The sequence below is a fragment of the Balaenoptera acutorostrata genome, chromosome 9, assembly GCF_949987535.1.
Source record: "Balaenoptera acutorostrata chromosome 9, mBalAcu1.1, whole genome shotgun sequence".
Taxonomy (NCBI): Eukaryota; Metazoa; Chordata; class Mammalia; order Artiodactyla; family Balaenopteridae; genus Balaenoptera; species Balaenoptera acutorostrata.
In genome coordinates, this window is record NC_080072.1 from 71,014,441 (window position 1) to 71,032,067 (window position 17,627).

At 42.1% G+C, this 17,627-nt stretch overlaps 1 protein-coding gene across 6 annotated transcripts in view; it reads left to right on the forward strand.

Annotated features, from left to right (window-relative positions):
• The window catches only part of FAT3 (FAT atypical cadherin 3), a 717,681-nt gene that overhangs the window by 425,834 nt on the left and 274,220 nt on the right, over nucleotides 1–17,627 (forward strand). The window contains exon 5 of one of the 6 annotated variants that reach the window (XM_057553406.1): nucleotides 16,565–16,662. The exons of the other annotated variants lie outside the window; for them this stretch is intronic. Within the exon in view, the coding sequence (XP_057409389.1) occupies nucleotides 16,565–16,575 (11 nt within the window). The 3' untranslated portion in view covers nucleotides 16,576–16,662. Of the gene's footprint in view, nucleotides 1–16,564; nucleotides 16,663–17,627 lie in introns of those variants that run through there. 6 annotated transcript variants of the gene reach the window in all.

Sequence of the window (17,627 nt, forward strand, 5' to 3'; positions counted from 1 at the left end):
TCCTTACTCCCACCCCTTTCAGTCCCTTACTTAACGTGCAGCATATACAGCAGTACTCACCGTGCATATGCGTTTGTTAGAATTGCACTGAATTGACTTAAATCAGATTGGTCTCAATTAGTCGTAAATCAGATGGATGAGCAGAGTATATGTGAACTCATGTTTTTGGTTATGCGCACCAAAAAGAGATTGGGAATATGCTATATCAATGTTGTATGAGGGCAAGATAATCTATCACTTGCTCACTGCTGTATAAAGGATACTATCAATAAATTGGGGAGGGGGAGAGGAAAGATACTGTGATGTTTTCTTAAATTGTAGCATTCAGAGTGTTATAGAATTAGTATCACCTGCTTTTAAATATTATTAAAACTTTTATCCCATGCAACAGATGTGTATGAAGTTCTTAATATGTGTCCAGCACTATGCTAGATACAAAACAAACAAGGATACATGAGCACACAAGACATAGCCTCTGCTCCCAAGTTGTTCACGGGCCAGATGCTATTAATGCGCAATGTAGCAAGACTTTTGAGAGCGCCATGCACAGAAGCTATGGAAGAAGTTCAGGAAAGGAGCTAAGCCTACCTGGGATGAGAGAAAGCTTCCCAGAGAAGCCCCCGGAAGTGCTAACACCTGGCAGTGGTAGGTAGGACAGTATTTTGCCAGGTAAAGAGCAAGGGGAAGGATGTTCCCTGCAGAGAGAATAACATCAACAAACGCATGTAGATGGGTGAGCCTGTCAGGTGTAGGAAACCAGGTAAGGCTGGAAGCGTGATTTTGAGGGAGGGAAAATTAACAAGATAAAAGTCTAGGAGAAGCTGGCTGGGTCAGATCCTGAAGGGTCTGGCATGTATAGGCTAAGCATACTTTCTCTACCCTGATGCCAAGAGGTATGTGGTGAAGATTTAGAAACAGATTTGCAATGTAGAAAGACCACCTTGACAACAGTGGGAATTGGAGGATGACAAGATCTGAGGCCAGCCAACCAGCTGGAAGCCTCTGGTGGGGACCCACGTGAAAGACGATGGTGGTCTGAACTAAAGTCTAACAATGGGTGGAGAAAAGTGAATGGATTCTGAAAATATCAGGGAGGTAGAATTAGTGGGACCAAACACTGCTTGGCTATAGGTCCAGAGAGAGAGACACAGGAAATGTCAATGTCTGGCTTGGTGGGAGTTTTCCTTTGCTAGGGCTGCTGTTAAAAGTACCACAAACTGGATGACTTAAACAGAAACTTATTTTCTAGGAGTTCTGGAGGCTAGAAGTCTGAAATCAAGGAGTCAGCAGAGCTGTTAGGGCAGAATCTGTTCAGAGCCTCTCTCCTTGGCTTGCAGATGGCCATCTTCTACCTTCGTCTATTCACATCATTCTCCCTCTATGTGTGTCTGTCCCTGTATCCAAATTTCACCCCCATTTTTTAAGGAAACCAGTCTTACTGGGTTAGGGCTCACTCTAATGACCTTGTTTTAACTTGATAACCTCTGCAAAGACCCTCTCTTCAAGTCAGATCACATTCTAAGGTACTGAGGGGGTAGAAATCCAACAAATCTTTTTTGGGGGAATACAACTCAACCTGTAACAGTGGGTGTGGAGCCATTCACTGGGAGCAAAAGAGAAGGAGATTTGGTAGATGCGGGGGTAGGAGAATGAGACTGGTTTCATGCTATGCTGCCCATGCCATGTTTTGCTTAAATATATTATAGTATTATGGTCACATAAGCTGCTTGCTTTTGTGACTTTCGTTTTATGTCTATGCAGCACCTTTGTTTCTGTGTTCATCTTACTTTACTGGTTTAGTCCTCTGACGGTGCCTAAAGGAGTGGTCCCGTGGAGAAACCATGAGCTGTCCAGCTTATTCAAGGGCTGTCAGATTCTATGGCATTGAAGGCATTCTTCTCGGATGACATTAATCCGTGTTTCAACTCCTTCCTCCTCAAGATAGTGGCTGTCATCCCCGGGAATGACACCTGAGGCCAACAAGACTCAGACGGATAGCCCAGGGAGCAAAGATGTCAAATTTAGCAGTTAAATATACTCAGACACCATACTGACTCTTTATTTTCCCCCAAGTTGTCACTGGCTATGGTCATTTCATGCTCTGTGGTGTGAGGTAGGGTGAGTACGTTGTCAGCCTCTAAGTCAGTAAACCAAGTATCTGTCCTTCACTTTGTTTTTTTTTTAAAGCAGATTAGTCAGTTTTGCCCAAATCCTGAGACATACGGTAGCTAACCCCAGGCCTGAGATTCCACACCTTTGTTGCTTTGAAACATTGGGTTCTGCTGAAGGCGGAGATAAATTGCAACCCAGAGAGGAGAATCACATCGGGCAGAGGGACTTCCTGGGTTTAATTAAAGTACTGACATTGATGAGTATTGTAAGTGACTTGCCAAATCGCCTGACAAAATCATTTCCACAGATAACTCCTTGTTTTCAGAAAAATACAAGAAAGTAGCCAGAGCTTTGAAGTGAACCAAACAAATGACATCCTAATGGAGGATTAGCTGGAAGAGACCTGAGGTTTGGAAAATGACCAAGTGTTACTCTGGAAAGCTCCTTTTATTATAGCCCCTGGAGTAGCCCCAAAGTCTGACTTTGGATTTATCCAAGGTTGTTTTTCTCCCCAACTGGAGAAAGACACTGGTATTGTATTTGCCTAAATTATTCTTACTGAAAGTTCCTTTTAAAGAAAGACAATTGAGATAATAGTTTCAAAAGTTAAGATTTCATTTGGTTACCTGATTTAATTCCCCTGATTTAATCAGGGAATTTGGAGAAATAACATGCCGGGTCTTTTTAGGTTAGAGAGTTACAAAAAAAAAGAATTTATGTGCATCATTTTGTTGGCTAAGCAGAAAGATATTTTAGATCAAGGAAAAGAGAGTTTGACATTGTCATAGCACATTCAATTTTGGGGGTTCTTGCAAACATGAACCTGATGCTTTCCTTAATTTCATTTAAGGAAATGAAATTAAGCAAATGACTCGGTGGCTTCTGTTTCTGACACTTGCTTGGGTCCCTTTGGGGCCAAATATTATATCCCAGAAGACTCTACAAAGTTTCTCATACATGCCAGCTCCAGAATGAATGAGGAGTAGTTCTAGAACTTTGTCTTGATGGAAAAGTGATGTCAGCTTTCACGAGGAACTGGGAGGATTGTGAAGAGGTTTGAATTTTCTCCCCAACCCAACAAAGAGTTAAGGAGAGTGTGGAGTAAATGGGATGGCTGTCACAGGGCTGTCAAGGCAGATATCCTTCGCTCCATTGGTTCTGCCAGCTATTAATGTTGCTTATTTTACTTCTCATGAACTATGCATGGTACTTGTTCTGATATGGAGGGAACCCAATCACTAAGGCTCTTCATCCCAGTAAGAGCCATTTGATATAACTACACTTTTAACTCACCCAGTGACATACAGTTAAGAAAAAAAATGAGTGAATTTTACTAATGAAGCTGCAACATTGTTGAAATAGACATAGACTTCCTCTCCCTGTGAATTTTAATCAGCCTGCAAATCCCCATTTATTAGTGATGGGTAATCTAGACGTCTTACTTTTTAAAGGTCTTCAAAGGAAATTGAATGTTGTGAAAGCATCGGGGTCTTCTTTGATATGCATGTAACTCATGTGAACATTAATCAATGTTCCTGCAGATTAATGAAAGAGACCTCTTTATATAAAGGTTAGCAAGCAGGCCAGAGGCAATGATTTCAGTGGCCCTCTATGAGCAAATAAGGTCGATGGCTTGATTCATAGGTGAAGGTTCTATTACATCAGAGAAGAGAAATACAACCTAAAGATGTACAACTTTATGATGCGCTGGGGAGGGATGGAAAAAGGCAGCCAGGTCCTCTGAAAGTCTCCTTTAAAGCAGTTAACAGAGTGAAAGGGAGTCCTTGGTGAAATAAGAAGTCCCCAGGGTTTAAACTTTTATCATATAAAATGTCTCCTAAATCTCCAGGAATTTATAGTTGGTAGAGACAAAGCAAGGGAAAGGAAGAGGGGATAGAGAAGCCCACTTAGGAAAATAATTTATCCACAGTAAATAACAAGGATTAGGTCATAGGAATGTGGGTTGGGGAGAAGCTGGGGTTCGAGAGCCAGGCAATACTGTGACTCAAGTCTCACTTCTGTGGAAGGAATTTACTCTCTTTGGACTTTGGTTTCCTGAGCAATAAAAAAAGATAACTTGGGCAGGCTCTCTTGAAGTCTCCCTTTCCTCTAACAGTGGTTGATTATAATGTAGAGAGCAAAATGTGCACGCCGTTGATAAATAGGTTGACGGCATTATAAGGATGAGTTGACATTAATCATGAAAGGATTACAGGAAAAAGTACGGTGTGAACAGCTCTGTAAGTAAGCAGCCTGTGCAGGGAGGCTACTAAGCCCAGAGAGCAGAGGCAGGGGCTTTGGAGTCAGGAAACAGGTCTGAATCAGAGCCAGACACCTACCATGTGTCCTGGAGAATGTTTGCTCCCGGTTCTCATGTGACACCCAGGACGATACAGTCTTCTTCGTCTGGTCATTGAATGCGATAGTTCAGATGCTGATTCCCAGGGTGTAGCAGGTGACTGCACATAGTGGGCCATTAGCAATCTGGTCTTTACTTCTGAGTAATGCATATGCACACTGTCGTTAGCAGTTGAGCAAATTATTCCCTAAAATTGTTTCAGTAACTCTCAGAATGTACATTTTATCATCCATTCACGAGGGAGCTTGCTATTTCAAAGGAATCTATCTTGACTCTCTTCAGAAGGGGATTTTTTTTTTTTTTTACTTATTTATTTATTTTTGGCTGCATTGGGTCTTCGTGGGCGGTGCACGGGCTTCTCATCGTGGTGGCTTCTCTTGCTGCGGAGCACGGGCTCCAGGCGTGTGGGCTTCAGTAGTTGTGGCACGCGGGCTCTAGAGCGCAGGCTCAGAAGTTGTGGTGCACGGGCTTAGCTGCTCCACGACATGTGGGATCTTCCTGGACCAGGGCTCGAACCCGTGTCCCCTGCATTGGCAGGTGGACTCCCAACCACTGCGCCACCAGGGAAGCCCATAAGGGGATTTTTATAATGCTCATTACCCACTCATAATTTCTCTGGCTTCTTAAGTTAGGCTTCTGTTCTTTGGTGTTGTCTTAAAGCGGGAGCAAACCTGAACTGATATCTTGCTCCATTCCCATTTGCCCTCTTTTGTGAGCAGCTGTGATGATACGTGATGACCAACTTCAAGAAAAATGCCTCTGCCCTCCTCCTCTTGAAGCATTAAACTAGGGGAAGCTTTTCTTCCAGCGATTATTCTCATAGGTTGAATGGTCTTTAAATTGCAATTGACAGAGTGCTTAGTGAAATGCTATATTTAGGAACCATTGTGTACCTATGTCTATTATCTGTTTCCTTTTCTCTTCCACGAGGTGGTGTTTCCATGGAAAAAGCACATTTGTTGCTTAGGAGATCGCCCACTCCTGTCTTCTTGCCTATCTTTCCTATTTAGTCCCAGACAGGTTTGTAATATCATTCACAGTTGCTGTGGAGACTATTATGATGTCATGTGTGTGGAGCTATTATTTAAAGTGGTGACTTAGCAGCCCGATCTCCTGAAACAAGAAGGGCCCGTGCACACGCCCGCGGGCACACACACACACAAACACACTGCACTGCAGGAATTCTTGAAATGATCCTATCACAGACTTTTTGAAGGAAAAACTGCATCAGATTTTTTTTTCATAATTTAGTCGAACTTCTATTCTGCTCTCAAACAGCCTGGCTTCTTGGACATTCAGGATTAAAATAGTGACAAGAGAAAGAAGGATGTATAACTTTTCTTACGTAAGATACTACCTAAAACTGTAGCACTCACTAGCAGAGCCAATTAATGTGTAGCATGCACCCAGATCTTCTCCTACAAGCCGATCATTCTTTATTAATCAGTGTAACTGGAAATGAATCAAGGTATAGTAGCAGGGAGAGAATTCAATGACTCATAACTATGCCAGACATTTCATTCTGCTAAAGGGAAAATGAAAAGAGAGAGGGCTAACATTTTGTTGAGTTCTTCATCACCAGGATCTTCATTCTGCCTCTTCTCTCCTGACCTCTCACTCCTCTTCCCCGACACCAACTTATAAGTATGTTCAAGACTCTCCCGTCTTGATCCCTCCTTCCCCCTCCCATCTAAATCAGACTCCCACCCATCTCTCTCATTCCATTTTGTGCCAAGTGTTTTGAAAGAATAGTCTACTGTTCCCAACCAACCTGTATATCAGAATCACAAGGGGAGCCTGATAAAATACAGATTTCCTAGGTTCCTCTTGATTCAGAAGAGATTTGATTCAGAAGAAATTCAGAAGATTTGATTCAGAAGATTTGATTCAGAATGTGGCTCAGAGATCTGTTTTTAGCATGCTCCCTGGGTGACCCTGTCAAGTATTGATTGGGACACTAATCTATACTCATTGCCTCTTATTTCCTCTCTTCCTGCCCACTCACCAGCCCTCCTCCATCTGACTTTCATCCTTCTCATGCCAGTGAAAGTGCTCTTGCCAGGGTCACTGCGGTCCTTCCTAACTGCTGGGTGCAGCAGCACATTGGCCCTGTTGTTGAGCCCTGGACGTTGTGGGTCACACCCGCTTTGGAACTCTCTCCCCACGTGGCACCTGTGACACTGTGCTTTCCCGAGCATCCCTCCTGCCCCTTTGACGGTTCCTTCTCGGTATCCTTTGTGGATTCTAATTTCTCATCCTTATCCTCAGCTATTGGTTTTCCCCAGGATACCATGCTCAACCTTCTAATCGTATTTCCCTACGAAATTGCTCAGACACTGAGCAATTTCATCCTCTCGTATGGTTTCACTACCTCAGATATGTTGATGACACCCAAATGTCCCTACAACCCTGACCATCTCTTAATTAAGCTTCAGATTCTCGTGAAAATCTCTGTGTGCTGGACACATGTGTCCAGATACCCTGTAAGCGCCTTAGGCTCAGCTTGTCCAAAACTTGTCTTCCTCCCTAAATTGTCCACAGCCTGTTTTCTCCCCGGAGAGATCCCACTCTCAATGAAGCCAATACTTGAAGTCATCTTCGTCTAATTTTTCTTACCCTTAACATTAAACATTGCCAAATCCTTCCAATTTTTCTCCTGAATATTTCTTTTTTTTTTTTAATAGGTTAATTTTATTTTATTTATTTTTATATTTATTTATTTTATTTATGGCTGTGTTGGGTCTTCGTTTCTGTGCGAGGGCTTTCTCCAGTTGCGGCAAGCGGGGGCCACTCTTCATCGTGGTGTGCGGGCCTCTCACTGTCATGGCCTCTCTTGCTGCGGAGCACAGGCTCCAGATGCGCAGGCTCAGTAATTGTGGCTCACGGGCCCAGCTGCTCAGCAGCATGTGGGATCTTCCCAGACCAGGGCTCGAACCCACGTCCCCTGCATTGGCAGGCAGATTCTCAACCACTGCGCCACCAGGGAAGCCCCTGAATATTTCTTGATTGTATTTTCTCCTCTCCCAGCTTCAGGCCTTTATTACCCTTTGTGACAGACTTTGAACGGTTCTGCCAGGTATCTAGCAGTAATTCATGGTCTCACCACCCCTGTTGGATGGTTAGAGCCGTGAAGTTAAAAAATATGGCTGCTTCATGCTATATTCTCAGCATCTAGCTGAATGCCTGGCAGGTGATCAATAGAGTTAGATAAATGAAAGCGTGAACCATCCAGCACACAGCTTCTTTGGGAATTCTTACTTACAGATCAAACACACACAACGATGAGCTTTCAGGGCTAGCGTGTTTAAAACCCGAATTGCCAGCCACCAGACTGGTACTGGTATTAAGTCGAGAATTTTTCAATTTATTTCCCTCATTCAGGTCCCTAGTACCAAATTAGGTCAGATGGAATCTTTCCCTCACACTGCAAGAGCCAGCTATTTTGTTTAAAACTGACCTTTCCCTAGTTTCATTGCTATGAATCACAACTTGACAATGAGTTACTCACCCTTGTATCTTCTCTCCAGACCTACTCCAATTAGCAGGGAATTACAGGCATGGTCAGTGTGGCTTGGGTCTTCTCTGTCACAAAGGATCACTATGGCAGTCTCCTCACTGAGTCTCTGATTTCCCTGTTGGATCTGTAACAAAATATCATTGAAAAATTAAAATCTGTCATTCCTTTCCCCTGGGGAAAGGCAGAAAGTATAGCTCAGGGCAGCAAGCCCTTGTCCAATCAGATGATGACTTGGGAGAAATGAAAGTTCCATCTTTTCCTTTGATTATTATGGAAGCTTCCTTCTGACCCTACAACTCCCTCTGTAAAACCTGCTGGGTTTTCTGGCCCTTTGCATAATATCTGCATTTGTAGTTTCTTGGAGGAAATATGTCAACTTAAATAAGTGGTTATTAGTGTAGCCATGGGTGATAGGTGACATTTAAGAGCCCATGTTTCCAGTTACTGTTTTTAGGATTATATCTGCAGTATTTTTCTTGGCTTCAGCCACTCTTTATGGAAAACCATCCTCATAGAATACCTGTGAAGACTTGTAGGCTCATTTGCTGCATAACCTGCCATATAGTAAATATAGCCATTCTAGCAAGACCTTGACTGTCCATGCTAATGAGGACAAGGCATGGTATGGATAATTTAAATCTACAGATAATATAAGAATCTTGAGTCACTCTGTATTATCTATCTTCTCCTGCTGTCAAACCGGCAGTCACTCGAATTTCACATCTTTTTCCTTCCCAGTTTGCTTTCAGGAAAGGCGCTAATGAGAGGCAAAATGGCCAAGAGGCAGACGGGTTACTGGGGAAGGAGCTGTAGCTCGGGGATGAGCTGAAGCAACAGCTGGATAATCAGCTCCTGAAAAATGGTTTCAAAAAGCATTATTTAACTCATCTGGACTGCTCCTGAAGGCGAGGCAGTCACTTCTCTTCTGCAGGCGTTAACCGAGGCCTCCTTAGGGCCAGCTTCTGTTCAGGGGGCTGCAAAAAAAGTCGAGAAGGTAAACAAGACATGGTTGTACACAAATTCCTATAATAGAACACAGCCCCAATCTGTGTCATCAGGGAAATTCAATGTGCTGCAGGGTCAGAGGCGGGAGACAGAGAAGCATTGACACGGTTTCACCTTCTGGCCTGTAAATTTATTCTTGCAAATTTCACTGTGGATGTGTAATCAGTGGTTAATTTCTATTCTGGGTGTAAGGTCAGAAAGGAAGTGCCTCTTCATTTCTCGGGTCTTTGGAGAAACATAGGTTTTAGAGCACATGGGCACAGTAGGCTGGGAAGTAGGTACAGTTATTTTCACTGCCTCCAGAAAAGTGTCTCGTATTTGAGAGGACATTGCCACCTATGGTTATTTTCTACATGCTTTTCCTTATTTTGTACCTGCTACCTTTACTTATACTAATTCACTGAAATGTTGGTAGTATAATTGACTGTATTTATTTGATAAATTAATTGTGCATTCCTGGTTATTTTCCTTCATTCTCTGATACTTTATGACACATTGGGGGGTTGACTAAATATTACCAACTCTGTGCATAAGTAGGTTCACAAACATAAGGAGCTTTTCACTCACAAGAGGACTACAGTTGAAGGGGTTTTAATCCCTCGTGGGTCAATAGCTTTTAATATAAAAGAGAGAGCTTTCCCAGGTTTGATGTAAGCGAGTCCTGGCTCCACGTAGCCTCAGAGAGCCATTTCTTGTCTGATGGGTGTTCCTAGAGAACAGTGGATTTGATGGTTACATTTTCCAGACCAAAATAAGCCAAATACGTCGTCAGAGAGTAACTTTAAGAGCCTTGTTTGTTGCCAGCGTCCTAAAAATCAGGATAATGGCCCTGTGAACTCTACAATGTCAACGATTGAGTAGGGATTCAGCATAGTCCAACGGACTTCTGAATAATTCCACGGTGTGTTCTTCATTCTCTGTCCTCAAATTTAGGAGACTGACTTGGTTTCGGAAAGGAGAACAAAAGGTTCAAGCCTAAGAGTGAAAGGCAATGAGCTCCCATTTTTAAACAATAGATTGGTCAGCAAAGCATGTTCTATCGGGCCCTTATTCATCTTGCTACTTGTTCGTCTTGGAGGTGAAGGATGGAAGGCAATAGATCACTTGATAAATCTGAGTCTGGTCACTGTTGATCTCCATTCTAATGGTGTTCTTCAAGAGAGACCTTCAAAAGATGAGGTTAAAGATACAGGAAAATTGGATGTGTCAGTGTTCAGCTGGGTTCCTCATCTGCCTGTAGGTGTCGCTATTTTTACTCCAGGAAGGAAAGATTTATTTGTCCTTACCTGTATGTACTGAGTACTGTGCTAATAAGTGCTGTGGATATAGGCATTAAATGAACTGTTTCTTCTCTCAGGGGGCTTGGACTAAAGCAGAGACGGGTACAGGAGCATAATATAATGATCATGGTATAACATAACTTTTCATTCCTTATGCCAAGGAATTGAGGCCCTCTGTCCTCTGCTTGATAGAATATTGTGTTATAAACAGTCTTCTTCTTGACCATGGCAGCCCTTCACAGGCCAGGACAGATTTGGAAATGCAGAGATTCCAACAGTAAAGTCTTAAATGGATAGCATTTCATACAACAGAACTCTTTGTTTCTGATCTACCACTACTTCTTCCTGCCATTTTAGACCCCTGTTTCTTTCTTTTTTTGCTTTTTATTGAAGTATAGTTGTTTTACAATATTGTGTTATTTTCTGGTGTATAGCAAAGTGATTCAGTTATATATATATTCTTTTTCAGATTCTTTTCCACTGTGGTTTATTACCAGATATTGAATATAGTTCCCTGTGCTATATAGTAGGCCCTTGTTGTTTATCTATTTTATATATAGTAGTGTGTATCTGTTAATCCCAAACTCCTAATTTATCCCTCCCTTACCCCCTTTCCCCTTTACTAACCAGAAGTTTGTTTTCTATGTCTGTGAGTCTGTTTCTGTTTTGTAAATAAGTTCATTTGTATCATATTTTAGATTCTACATATAAGTGATATCATATGATATTTGTCTTTCTCTGACTTACTTCACTTAGTATGATCATTTCTAGGTCCATCCATGTTCCTGCAAATGGCATTATTTCATTTTTTTTTATGACTAATATTCCATTGAATATATATATATATACCACATCTTCTTTATCCATTCCTCTGTTGATGGACATTTAGGTTGCTTCCATGTCTTGGCTGTTGTAAATAGTGCTGTAATGAACATTGGGGTGCATGTATCTTTCAAATTAGAGTTTCTCCAGATATATGCCCAGGAGTGGGATTGCTGGATCATATGGTAGTTCTATTTTTAGTTTTTTAAAGAACCTCCATACTGGCTGCACCAATTTACATTCCCACCAACAGTGTAGAAGGTAGCCTTTCCTCCACACCCTCTCCAGCCTTTATTATTTATAGACGTTTTGATGATGGCCATTCTGACAGGAGTAAGGAGATACCTCATTATGGTTTTGATTTACATTTCTCTGATAATTAGCAATGTTGAGCATCTTTTCATGTGCCTATTGGCCACCTATGTGTCTTCTTTGAATAAACTGGACCCCTATTTCTTACAGCTCCTGGAAGCCCCCCTTTGTAATCTATTTTCCTATCTCTCAGTCCTCATGGTCAGGTGACAAATTGGTACTGTCCAACAGTCTATCCATTATATCTCATTTAAATCTCTCCCAGTGTTGTAGCTGAATTCTCTTTTCTCCTGATTGGCCCCCAGTAGCAAGACGGAACAGCTGGTCAGAATTCTGTGCTTACTATCTCCTCCTATATTAAAGATTGTTAAGTCCCCTCCATCTTCTCTTCTCTCAGCTATGCAATTCTTGTTCCTTTGACCTTTTTTCCATGAATTTCATTTTCTAATCCCTGAATCATGCACTGCTCATGTCCTTCAGGGAGTAGAGGATGGGGTTTTTTGTAGAGCCTCAGAAAGCAGAGAGGTGGTGAGACCCTCTCCAGGCTCTCCTCAGCTAGGAACAGTCATGCACACTCCCAGGACCTGGAACTCCACAAAGGACAGAGCACCGGAATGAGATGAAGAGTGTTATGGACTGTATGTTTGTATCCTCCCAAAATTCCTGTGTTGAAGCCCTAATCTCCAATGTGACTGTATGTGGAGGTGAGGCCTCTAAGGGGGTAATTAAGGTTAAAGGAGCTCATAAGGCTGGGGCCTGGTCTGATAGGATTAATGACCTCATAAGAAGAAAGACCAAAGAGCTTGCTCTGTCCTCCACACACATGCACTGAGGAAAGGCCATGCAAGGACATAGCCAGAAGACAACCATCTGCAAGCCAGGGAGAGAGTCCTCACCAGAAACTGACCAAGCCCGCACATTGACCTAGGACTTCCAGCCTCCAGAACCGTGAGAAAATGGAGCTCTGTTGTTTAAGCCAGCCAGTCTGTGGTCTTGCATTACGGCAGCCTGAGCAGACAAATACAAGCTGTTTCTTGGGCAATCCTTACACGGCTCCTCTGTGCCTGTATTCTCACCAGGTTTATTCCTGCATGAGCCTGCTAGGATGCTGAGATTTCTTCCCCCTGTCGTTCTGATCTACTTCTCCAGCAGAATAGTTAAGACAACATTTTCAGTAGGGCATTTTCCTTCCTGTTACTGATATTGAGGAAACCATTATGCAGAAGAGTTGGTTGAACCAGGCTTTTCCTGGATGCTGTAGTCAGTCTTCCCACTAGAATTGATTTAATCTGTACTATGTTAAAATCTATTTAATAATAAGGTATATCATGAGGATATTCTACTTTCTTATTAAAGTATCAGGAATCATTGCCTGATGAGGTCTTCAGCATTATGTTTTAATTATATAGAGAGAAAAAGAGTTCTTAGGCTTCAAGTCAGGGTGTAATTTTAAAAAAATTATTTAGATTGACTTTGAAGCACCTTCCAGTCATTTGCTGAACGGTTAAATTCCCCAGAATGCCTGCTGTTTTCTCGCTAATTTTTTGACATTATTATCTTTCTGGAAACAGAGCTGCTATTTAACTCAGCTAATACTGAACAGAAACTGATTATTCTCTTTTGATGTAACTGAAGCGACTTAAGTACTTACAGTCTTTTGTGTTAAGGGAAGATTAAAGCAGAGGAGAAAAGTGTTCTGTCTTACAACTCAAAATAAATATTTCAATATGAAGTGGCTATAATTTCTTTAGGAAAAGCATACCTGGTGTTCAGTAACACAGCCTAAGAGAGAGATGTAAGTGGTTCCTACAGGAGTCTTTATTCTTAAAAGATGCAAAGGCATCCATTGACTTTGGTCATGATATATGACTGGGCAGAAGAAGGTGAGGGTAAGTTATACCATAGACTCTTCTTTCTATAAATCAGAGACTTATCATTACCTTATCCATAATGCCTATTCCTGTCAGAGTTCTTTGTGAATTACAATTCCTTTCAGTCATTACAGCTTCTTAAAGGACTTAATGCAGCAGAGACGAGTATGGCTTGAGAGGTTTAGATAGAATTTAGACAAATTAGATCTTCCTAACTATTGGGCAGTGAGTTTTAGCAGCTCTCAAAAGCATTCCTGGGCACCTACTAGTTTCTGAGAAACAAAGATCCAACAGTAAAGGAGAAATCAATGTGTTATTAAAAAAAATAATAAAGTCAGCAAGATTCATAACAGCTCTTGGGCTTTCTATTGACAGCACAGTTTGGAATTCACTGAAGACTTTGCTCAAACTGGACTCCAGGCTTCAGACATCTTCCTTTTGCTTAGGTGAAAGTGCAAGCTAGATTGCTCAGTAAGCCCGTTTCTGGCAAAAGAACCATGGTGACAATCTAGCTGTGTCCTTTTCATTGTTAGCCTCAGCTAGTTCATTCTTCGAATGACTAATGACCAATCCTAAGTAAAATTAAGTTATCTTGGCTCCAAATATCAATATCACCCAGGACTTCAGTACTGGTCCTGTCCATCCTTTCTCATTGGGCATCTTGCTGTCACTGCAAACTCAACAATGTCTTATTTCTACCATTCACATTTTCTTCTCAGAATGGTTTGTCCACCCTCCTCCAACTTGCCCATTTCTGTCAGCTTTCAAAGGATCCCTCATTCAACTACAGCAAACCTTCACTGGGTAAAAATTCAGTGCCAGGAGTTCTGTTGGGAGAGTCAGGACCAAAGTGAGAAAGGGGGCGGGGTCCAAAGACATATGAAAAGGAAAAGACAGCCCCTGCCTTCATGAAGCTGACAGCCTGTTGAGGAGGTGGTGTAAGGCATAGAATGAATAATTGAAAGACCAATGTTCCATCAAATATTGGTTTAATAAAAAGTACCAAACTTCATGCATTTCTCAGAACCCCATGCTGTTATCTTGGAAGAGAGAATGGCTAACGGGGGGGCGGGGAGGGGTGGTCAGGAAGGATGAATCCCATTTCTACACCTTTTGTTTCACTTAATAACAAAATTAAGACAGTGTAACCTGCTACCTATTTTGCTGAAAACATTGTTACGTCCTCTCACTTTTGCAGTGTGTCATTGCAAAGACTAATAATCACTCTACGGTATCTCCATCATTAATGGCACTGAAGTCACCAATGCCTTCTTCATAGCAGGGCTTGATAAATAGCTACACAATGTTCATTTTCACTGCATAGGCAGGTAACTTATGATCAGGCGTCAACATGCATTGTTAAGAGCTGAAAGAGCTGTAGGAACTTTGTGAGTGTTCACTTGCATGTGGTTTATGAAAATCTCCCAAGAAAACAAGAGCAAGGTAACTGTGAATAAAGGGGGTTTATCTTGCCTTGCTGAGCTTCTGAGTACTTTCTGTACTGTGGAAATAATACTGACTCTGTCATGTCTCTGGATAATGATATCTTCTCAGTATACATTATACATGGGCTTTTGTTTTTAAAATAAATGAATGAGCATGTCAGGCATAGGAGGCAACTGGAAGTAAAATTGACTCTTAGCAAAAGCCGCATGTCGTTTGAACATTCTTTTTTTACCTTAATAGAGTGCATACCCCTCCTTCAGGTAACTTGTACTATTGAGGTTCGGAGATCCCATGTACTCCATGTTGTGTGTGGTGTGTCCGCTGGCATGGATCATGTGAAAACATGAATCTCATCACATGGATTTTATTGACTTCAATTTGCAATATACAGCGCTCACTAAAATGCTTTTTATAAAGGTTGAGAGGTACTCATTGGACTGGGTGATAGGGCAACTATTTGCATATTAAATTTAAGCTACATCAAATAATATGGAAAGCAAATAGGCATGTGTATGCAAGTATATACATAACCTTGAACTCCTATGCCTTTTCATGATCTACTGAACATGATCTTGACCCAAGTGCAATATAGTAGTCAGAATCCTACTTTAAGACTTTTTTCTTGAGCATTCTTGACTCTTGTTTCTGCGTCAGCTGGCTTAAGATCTCAAGTATATCCCATCATGACTGTCCATCTTGATAAGACCTCTCTGATTCTCCCTTTACCTCTGAGTGAATTGAGTATGCTCTGTTGTATCATAAATTTGGACTTTATGAAGTCCAGATTTTATACATGGGGAAAGCCATGTTTGGCACTGTGGGATTTAAATCTAAATGAATAGGAGTTCTGAAATGTGGTTTCTTCCAGAAACACATTTGGACGCACTGTGGAGCTTACAATTGTATTAGAAACTTACTAGCATGCATCACAGCAAATATCAGTGTCAGTAATAGTTTTCAGAAGTCATGAAGACATTCTGATGTGAATTTTGTATACATACATGAAGCAAGAAGTGAAACTGGGCCCACTGTGGGCTACAGACCTGGTTTCCAATGTTCATCAATCCCTTCTTCCAAAAATTCAACCTGATACAATAAAGGAACTCGATGATGATTGGTCTGGTAATGATATTAGTCATGTTTCAGAATGTAATGGTACTTGTTCACTGATTCATGATTAACCTCTTAGAGCCTCTACTAGTCTGACATTAGCCCTGTCTAACTGAGAAGGTACAGATTCCATACTCCCAAGCATAGTCAATGTATGTCATTCCCTATGTACCCCCATTTCTCCAGATTAATACATTAATTAGTTATTATAGTATGGTAAATATATTGATGTTAATAGGCACAGACGTTGATGAAATAAGTCGGGCTGCGTTCCAGACCAAATCCCCTCTTATCCTGGAATCAATCTTCTAGCCCTTCCCTTCTATGTGAATCAGCATATGCACTTGAGGGGAGAGAAATAAGGACAGTGCCATAGGGGGATCTCAGGGGCTTCAGATTTAATATCTGCCACTTTAGAGCAAGATTCCCTGGCACTGCCTTTAATGTTCCCCCCATTCTGCTTACGTTGGGGAGTAAACAAAACCTGATTCCTCTAGTCTAATAAATGAAACTCTAAGGATCACGAATACACAGAGAGCTGGGTGCCTTTTCCTGCAATTCAGGCAGAATCACAGCATCCTGTAGTTCTCAGCAAATAGCACTGCAATGCGGTTGTGAAAAATTCAGTATCACACCTCTCTCCTCTCTCTCTCTCCTCTCTCTCTCCCCTTCTATCTATCTCTCTCTCTCTCTCTCTCTCTCTCTCTCTCTCTCTCTCTCTCGTCTCTAGCCTACCACTAGCCTGCCACTTCTGCTGGGAGCCATTTACTGTTACATCATGGTACTTGATAATAGACCTGAGCCGAGTAATACCCCTACAGCAGAAATGTCAAAGAGTTGTGGGGGGCTTCCCTGGTGGCGCAGTGGTTGAGAGTCTGCCTGCCAATGCAGGGGACACGGGTTCGAGCCCTGGTCTGGGAAGATCCCACATGCCGCGGAGCAACTAGGCCCGTGAGCCACAACTACTGAGCCTGCGCGTCTGGAGCCTGCGCGTCTGGAGCCTGCGTGTCTGGAGCCTGTGCTCCACAACAAGAGAGGCCGCGATAGTGAGAGGCCCGCGCACCGCGATGAAGGGTGGCCCCCACTTGCCGCAACAAGAGAAAGCCCTCGCACAGAAACGAAGACCCAATGCAGCCATAAATAAATAAATAAATAAAAATTAAAAAAAAAAAAAAAAAAAAAGAGTTGTGGGAATCTCCTCAACCAGTGAGGGGCATGAGTTTGAGCGCCTCTGGGGCCTTCGCTTCTGAATATACTGTGCTTTTCAGTCCTTTACCAGCCAGCTGTGGGGTTTATTTACAGGTAGTCTCTGTTGCCATTGAGAATCACCACTTTATCTTATGAACTACATGGCTTTTACTCACTCTTCACCTCTTTACAAGTGTGTTTTCTGGATTGTAAATTTATTTAATCACCTTATAGGAAAGGGCTTGGGCTGTACTCAGGCACATGAGTTTGGCATTGGAGGCGTCCATGGTCAATGCCAGGACAGATTTCCAAATGAGCCTTTGCTTTCCACCTCCCAATTCTTCCTCCTTGGAATGCCCTTTTCCCCACTGTCCCTGTCCAAACTCTATTCATCTTTTTAATACCTCCTAGTTCCTGGAAGTCTTCATTTCAGTACTGTGGAGTTTTGTTTGTTTGTTTGTTTGTTTAGTTTTTTCTGTCTTCAACTAAATTGGGGCAGGGGATTTGGAGAGGTCACATCAGGGTCTTGTCACTAATTAGAAGTATATGAGAGGATCCCACAACAGATCTTAGGTTCCACCCGCCCCAGGCCCACTATGTACTTG